This window comes from Meriones unguiculatus, chromosome X (genome assembly GCF_030254825.1).
Source record: "Meriones unguiculatus strain TT.TT164.6M chromosome X, Bangor_MerUng_6.1, whole genome shotgun sequence".
NCBI classification, from domain to species: Eukaryota; Metazoa; Chordata; class Mammalia; order Rodentia; family Muridae; genus Meriones; species Meriones unguiculatus.
The window spans coordinates 115,607,993-115,616,102 of NC_083369.1; the positions used below are offsets into that span (position 1 = coordinate 115,607,993).

The window sequence follows — 8,110 nt, forward strand, 5'->3', positions numbered from 1 at the left end:
ACAGGGTGTCGTCAGGAACATGATGTGCTGGCTGGGTACGTGGGGAAACTGCAGAGAGGGCAAGGCTATGTCTAGCTAGCCAATGCTCCACTCAGCGCTGGAAAGGTTCTAGGGAGGTGCAACCACAGGACATGGGCACACCTAGGCACAGGCCAAAGAGGGCTGGCCTGGCCTGAAGCTAACAGAATCTGTCTGTCTGTACAGCCCATCTAGACATCTGCACTGTCAAGCAGTAAAGAAAATATTTATTTCAAGGTGGGGAAAGAAACACTCAGCGAGCTGTTGTCTCAGTGCCCAAAGTACACCCCACAGTCTCCCAGATGTTCCTCTTTGGAGTTGCTTCCGGTCTCCTCTCTTGGGAGTTGCAGGGGTGATGGCTCATAGCAGTGAGCACCCTTCTAAGGAATGGGTGCATGAGGGGCCCTGGCAGCCCAAGTACTGGCTGCTGACCTCTTCCGGGCTGCCTTTAAGAGGTTCTTTTCAAAGAGCTCTTTCTCACGGTAGTGCACTGGTGGGCCATGCAGGTACTTCTCTTCTGCTTCTTTGTAGCTGAGCTCATCCAGGGCAGCGATGGAGCAGATGATTGCTTCTGGAAGAAGAACCTCCATGGTAAACCGCACTTTATCTCCTCTAGTCAGGGAGAGCAGAGCCTCATCTGCTTCCTTGCATATTTCTTGCAAATGCCTGGCCACAAGATGCAACTGGTCATCATCCTCCAGGTAGGTCTCAATACAGACGACTTCCCCCCTTGATTTCCAAAGATTGTCCACCCACCTGGACGGTTTTCTGCCCTGCACAATCTCCCGCAGGTGCTGGTCGGCCCCCTTTCTCTTCACTATGAAGTCCACGAGCTTCTGGTTGGCTCTGTCCCAAGCAGCCCTCATACGGTCAGGCAGAAGTTTCTTGAGGGGCCCTTTCCCACCCGGGGCAGTCTCCTCTTCCCAATCTTCCAGGTCTACATAGCTCACCTTAGGGAAATCAATGTGCAGGTCTCCTTGCTGGACGGCCCTCCTTAGCGGGTAACTGACTTGGGCGGTATAATAGTCCATAAAGGAGCCCAGGTAGGCGCCACTGGCCAGGCCCTCTCTGTAGTGGTCGATCACTGTGAGGCACCAGCTGATGCCCTGGCTGTACACTCTGCTGGCTCTTCTTATGAGTGATATTTTTTCTCCACAGTCCAGATGTTTCAACTTCTGGAGAGGGACACAGACACCCTTGTGCTCAAACTGCATGTTAGCTTCCATCAACAGCACCCTCGCCATCTTGTCATTTTGGCTGACACTCTTTACCACTGCTGGCCAGAAAGGAAGGTCTTGAAATTTGAACCAGACCAACATTCCTCGTTCAATGGTATTCTGTTGCTGGGCAGAAGCCACCTTGGCAGCTTGGCCTGCTTCTTGAATATTGGAACCCCGGTTCTTGAACCTGGTCTTAGTCACCTTTGAGTGAGCACAAGGTTCCTGTTCTGGCACCCTACAATGTGGACTCGGCACATGGATCTTCCTTTTCCTGCTAGCAATGCGGAAATATCTTCGCAACCTCTGGACTGGAGGCATGCAAGCTGCCGATGCCCAGTTTGCAGCTGGTTTCAGGGTGCCCGGGCCATGGTCCTCCTTGTTCTCAGGGATGGCAGTCTTCCTTTGGACTCCAGTAGCCTGGGTATGTATGTCAGCAAAACGTGCTTGTTGCTTGAGGGCTTTGGGCGAGGACCAGATGCACCTCAGTGACCCAGAGGCAACCTGCTGCTCTTTCTTAGCCTGGACACTCTGTGTGGAGGCCGGGGCAGTCAAAGATGTGGGCTTGGAGGTCTTCAGCTTTTTCCTCCATGCATTACCACCAGAATTTCCTTCAGGCGTTGGGTGACGTAGTCGTACTCTGAGGCCTCTTAGGACATTCTGTTTCATCTCAAAGTGTGGAGGCCCAACAGCAGTGTGTGCCTGGGCTTTTCCACCTTTCACTGTGGGCACTTTCTGTGAGCCCATTGGCAACGCAGGACCCAGGGGTTGTCCCTGCTTTCCAGGACTCCTCTGGGAGAGCTCTTGGCCTTTCTGGTTTTGCTTTTGGAAGCACAGGCGCACACGCAGCCGAAAGCGAGGACGTCGTTTGGAGTTGGCCTGCTCTTTTGGAACCTTTTGAGGAGCTGTTCTTGTGCTGGTTCTTTGGCCACCTTTCCTTCCACCTTGCAAACAGCCTCCCTCCCCCAGGATATCGAGAGCCACCTTGAGGGCTCTTCTGTATGCTCTGGTCTGCTTTGGTGAGCCATTGCCCTGTGACTCCTGCCCTGCCATGGAGGCAAGGTTCACAATTTCAGACTTGGTTAGTGGCCTTGCTTTGGTGCTCCTCACTCTTGTCTTCTCCCCCATAGGCAAGATTTGCACCTCCAGGAAAGGTGCCCCTCTCCTCTTACTATGGGCTGATGTCCTGGGTCTGGACAACACCCTTGCAGGCCACAGCTGACCCTTCCAGCCACACAGCACATACTCTGCAGAGTTCATGATGACAGTACTGTGGGTCTGTGCTGATCACTACAGGATGAGCACCTTGGTTATGGTGGGCACAGTGACTGCCTGGCAGTTGTCTCTGGCCAGGCTCTCTTGCCTGTGCTACTGGCCTCCTTCCAGATTCTGGTGGAGGAGCTGGAGCTGACTTCCCTCAGGGTTATGTGGGCTTCCCCTGCATGGTGGGAGAAGGAAGCAGAGTTGCATTAGGAAGGAAATAAATAGGCTTTAGCCAGCATGGACACATCAACGTGGTCAGGTGAGGCAAGGGTAATCAAGGGAGCTCACAAAGCCTGTTCTACAGATGTGGGAGAAGATATGCAAAAGGTCCAGAGCAGATGGGAAACAGTTGTAATAATGTTGTTCCCCACCCCAAATCTGGAGTGTTTAACTTTGTCCCAGAGAGGTGGATGTCATTAAAAGGGCTGTGCATTTTCTTGCCCACCCTGGGATTCTTTTGCCAAGGAAGCCTCATTGTTCTCTTTGCTATGGAGCTAGTCCTGCTCTGCCAACCCCAGGATGGCTATGGACAACCTAGTGCATGAGTGTTCCATTCTTGTGTGATTCTAAGTTGAACAGCAAGTCGGTGGGGAACTCTTCATGGTGATTCGCATAACATGGTAAGAGAAAATGGCTGTTTTCATAGCTTCTGGCTACCCCACCAGCCCACCACCAATCTTTCAGCTTAGTTCTGTTTCCATTGTGGACCTCACTATGGCATCAAGTGTCTACAGGGCACACTTGGCGAGATCCCCAAAGAGAAGGTACTTCTTCACTAAACAGACATGCTTACTAATTAATTGGAAGACTCAGTGATTTCAGATGGCAAGCAACAGGGTTATATGACATGACAGGGAGACAAGTGTCTCTGTTGGAACTGTGCACCCTCCTGCTGCAATGTCAAGCCTATGGTAGACCCTGCACACCCATATCTGCCTGTGATGAGCACTATTCATCCAAGAGAGTACGACCAATGACCTCTCCTGTCTCCAATCTCTGTGCCCTAATGTTAATCCATAAAGTCTTAGACAGGAAATTAAAGTAGGTACTTGATGATATGGATGGTCACATGTCCATCCCTAGGTCTCCTGATATTCAATCTCATCTGTATTGTAGCTCTCCTCTTCATGTTCCTCCATATTGAGCCTCTCAATAGCCCTTTCCCCTTAGGCTTCTCAGTGTAATCTCAATCCTTTTTTCTCCTCTCTGTCCATTTTTGTCGATCCCTCTGCCTCTCTGTGTGTGTGTTCATGGTGGTAGCTAATCTGCTCTTGACAGCTTCTTCCTTGAGTCAGCCAGTTTCCTATCAGCAGTGTGCATGTCACCCATGCCTGATCCTCAAGAGGCTGTGCTTGCTCAGAAGAACTACAACACAGAGGAAGAACTGTGAAGGGCTCACATGCCAAACATGTTCACTGCTCATTCTAGGATGCAAATTTGATTCGTGACATTACCAGGGCACCATGAGACAAAGTGAGGCAGAACACTGTGAACTTAGGGCTCCTGTGACACAGATGTTCTTGGGAACTCACATTACAACAGGTTCCCTCTGTGAGTGTGGCCATACAGAGCATAGGGACCCCAGATCTTATACTAGGAATTCCTTAGCTTACAGAAGTAGGGGGTGGAGAGCAATGACATTCTCCTCAATTCCTCAGTCCTTTCCTTCCTACCCCTGTATCCATGAAATGCGGTGGTACACACTAGCCCACTTTCACAATGTAAATGTGTAGTATCTCTCCTCTTGCATTCCCTTCCAAGCCTTACTGAATTCAAATCAGATCTCATAGTGCATAAAGTGGCTATCTACATAAAAGAGGCTAGATGTTTCTCAGGCCACACCTGCTGGATGATGCAATAATAAATGTGGAAGTATGGAGTTCAATTTAGAGATCACCAACAGGTACCCTTCCTCTGATGAGGCTGTGTCATCTAACATGGTTAGCAGGCTTCCTCTGATTCAGCTCCTTTGGAATCCTAGACCCTGGGACACAGATGTCTCCTGAGAACACAGAGGAAAATATAACTCCCTCAGGTACCTTAGGCTGTCTTCTGCTGGATCTTCCTTGAACTGGCCCTCTGGCCAGGTTGACTGAGCACCATCAGGTCCAAACACGTCCCCACCATCCAGGCACCATGACTCATAGTGTGCCCTTAGAAACCTCAGATATGTGAGTTATACTTACAAAATGCACCCTTTTTACACTGCACAGGCCTGCACAATGTTCAGCTTCCCTCAGGCAGTACATTCTCAGACTCACATACTTCAGTTAGAAATCATATCTGGAAATACAAAGTGTGTGTTCAAGCCCACAAACCATGCTATTCAGGCATCATCTGTAACCCAGACATAGAGAGATGTGCATGCACTCATATCAGTCCACACTCCCGCACCCACACCCCCAATGTGTAATCTGTCTTTGTATGTCTGTTGCTCCAGGGCATATAAAAGTCCTTGCCCTTCCTACAGACTGCTTAAATGTTATCACTATTGCCACCTGCCTCCACTGTTTCAGGCATCACCTGCCTCCAGACCACTACTTTCAACCAATGGTTTGCTGAAATTTCTGTGATAGTTACCTTTCTGGCAAAAACAGTGCTACTCTTTTCCAGAGGCACAAAGAGAAGAGGTAGAATACTGAAATCCCTGTCTCAGCACATGCTTCAGCCCTGGGACCAAAGGCCTTTTATCAAGAACTTGCACATAATTGCTGTATGTGAAGTCTATTCACATTTTCTCCAAATGGGAACAATGGCTTCCCTTCCTGTGGCAAGACAGACACATGGGTTAAAGGAAGTCTGATGAGAGGGTGCAAGAAGGGTACTGTGTATATTGGTCACACACAGGACCAGAGATACACAGAGGGATCCTGATGTGCTGGTGGGTCATGGGGAAACCATGACTGAACACTCTGTAATTCCCAGCTGGTTCTTTTTTATTTTATTTTATTTTTTTACTATTAATTACACTTTATTCATTTTGTATTCCCCCATAAGCCCCTCCCTCCTCCCCTCCTGATCCCACCCTCCCTCCCCCTTCCTCATGCATGCCCTTCCCCAAGTCCACTGATAGGGAGGTCCTCTTCTCCTTCCTTTAACCCAACTCAGAGCACTGTAAAGTCTCAGACACAGACACATACTAATGCCTGTTGTGGGAACAAAGTCTGGCCTCTCCTCGGGTATTCATGACACCTGATGTTTTACCTCAGTCTGCCCAAATGCCATTAGTAGCCAGTATTAGAGGCAGCTATCTTTTGTAGGCCCTTCTTACTTCCAGTGGCAGATATCCAGGCCCAGGGTCTCACCACTTCCTATAAACAATCTTCCAATGAAACTGCAGGTCAGCACCCACCTCCCACTCATAAGCCTCCACCCCAGCCCCAAAGGGAGGCCCAGATACACCTCTGCCTTAAATGCCTTCCAACTTCTATCTAAGACAACAAACACCACAACTATCTAGGCATTAAGGTGCTGCCACACAGATGCAGTCATTCTGTCAAGCACACAAGTGACAATCATCGCCAAAGAGAGAAAAGGTATCAATTTACATGTGTTGGGGAACTCTGCTTTCAAGGCCTGAAGTGATAAAGCTGGCACCAAAGGGTTGTCACCTGAGGACAAAGAGACAAGGCAGGGTCCTTTGGGCTTCACTTCAAACAGTAGTAGTGACAACAACTCCTGTCCCATGAACAAGCACACAGGCTCCCAAGGCACACCCAGAGGTTCAGCTCACAGAGTCACTCAGGTTGGCTGAAGGCACCTACCTACATGATTCCTGTGGTTGTCTACTGATCTCACCTCTCCAGTCTGTGAGTATCCTTCACAAATGCATCTGTAACCAGGAAAGAATGGCTTGTCCTCGTTGTCATGGCAACCACAGTGTCATAGAAAAAGTTCTCACCAAGTAGTCAATTCTCTGTGGAAACTAGTAAGTACTAATCCACCCAGGAGGCTGACTGTTCACATACATCTCTGCCACCTAGTTCCCCCACCGACCCCTGCAGCTGCAGGCGTGAAAGAAAATAAGCATGCACACACTATAGAAGATGTCTCTGTCACCCCAGGGTACAGGGCCTTTAAGCACAGAGGCTCTGGGAGAAGGCAAGAGAAGAGATGGCAGCTGCCAATGTATTTCAGTTGTCCACACAAGAGAGGACTCAGAAACAGTTAGTGTAGTATCTGCTTGTAGAAAATGAATTCAAGAGCTGAAATACTTATCTGGTGCTCTTATGGAAAAACTATCTGTTATTTTAAAGGGATGAATTATAACTAGAATCGTTAAGGACATTTTAGTGTAGGTAGTATTCGCATTTGATGTTTTTTACAAACCTTGCCTTTGAGCAGGTAAGCTATTTATAAGCATCATTGTTATAAGAAAGTCTTATGAATTTCAAATCATATATCTTGAGGAATTTGGCTTGTATCAACATGGGAAACAATGAATAAATCTTTGATACTTATAATGTTTCAAGACACTAAATCATTTTCAACTTACTGTTACACTTCTTTTTCAACTTAGAGTTACACTTCTTTATGTGACTGTGGTTAATTTGTACCTGAGGCTGATTGGAGCACTGACTTCTAATTCTCAACCATTTCTTCTGTTAGCTTGTTCAACATAGCTCAGTCACAAATCAGCAAAGTAATAAAATGATTTGACTTTTATATCTGGAAGCAGGGTGTGGAAAGACCACCACTACTCTGCACTTCTTGTCTGAAAAGATGAATTACTTTCCTTCTCTGCTCATCCCGAAGAAAAGCTCTTGTACTTTAGAACCAGAGAGTCTGTGTTAAAATAGCGGGTTAAGCATCTTTTGTTAGTTTAAATTTAATGCCACTTACTAAGATTTTCACCAAGAAAATAGATATAATATACTACAGAAACAGCTCCTCGTTACCTAAGTTCTAAGCAGCTGCTTAACTTGTATTCTTTCGCTTTCCATGACAACAGGCTTTATATTGTGTTCTGGTCAGAATTTAAATTGATGAATTAAAAGGAAATCTCAACAACTGGAACATACATATTAGAATTTTTCCAGTAGGTCTTTATAATTTTTAATGATAAATTAACTCATCTGACATTCCAATTAACTTCACGATGGTCAAGACAATTTGAAATCTGAAATATGAAGAGCGTTTTCAATTGCATTCTACAGTACATTTTGTCTTTTTTCTGTTGGTAGGTAAGTGTTCTGATCAGACATTGAAAACTATTTATCTGTACTTTGTTCCAAGAAGATTAGAAAAATGGTTAACACAAAGTGTTTTCTCTGCATGTGTAGTATGTAAATGGTTTCACAATGCTTTTTGGGTTTTTCTGCTTCAGGACGCCACTAGAGAAAACAAGTCAGCAATTCACTGTCAAAACACATGCGGATGCTTTGTGGAGTAAAAATAGCCAGCATTTTAATTATGCATGATTTTTGAATACTGGTGATAGAAAATGATTTTTTTTGTTAAAAAAATTATACATGAACACTATGTTTACATTAATTCTCTTCCTTACATCCCTCTCCCTTCCAACTCATACTGTGATACTCTTTATAATTTATGAACTCTACTTATTAGTAAAACTATTTATCTGTCTATCTATCTATCTATCTATCTATCTA

The 8,110-nt window shown here is 46.4% G+C and overlaps 1 protein-coding gene across 1 annotated transcript; it reads right to left on the minus strand.

Moving 5' to 3' along the window:
• Nucleotides 1-398: 398 nt before the first annotated feature.
• On the minus strand, nt 399-2,495 carry LOC132649907 (PWWP domain-containing DNA repair factor 4-like). The gene has a single exon (XM_060374690.1). The coding sequence runs from the start codon at nt 2,493-2,495 to the stop codon at nt 399-401; it is 2,097 nt and encodes a 698-aa protein (XP_060230673.1).
• Between the last annotated feature and the right edge of the window lie 5,615 nt (nt 2,496-8,110).

Coding starts and splice junctions, on each gene's coding strand:
- LOC132649907 (XM_060374690.1), bottom strand. CDS start 2,495: ATGAACTCTGCAGAGTATGTGCTGTGTGGCTGGAAGGGTCAGCTGTGG.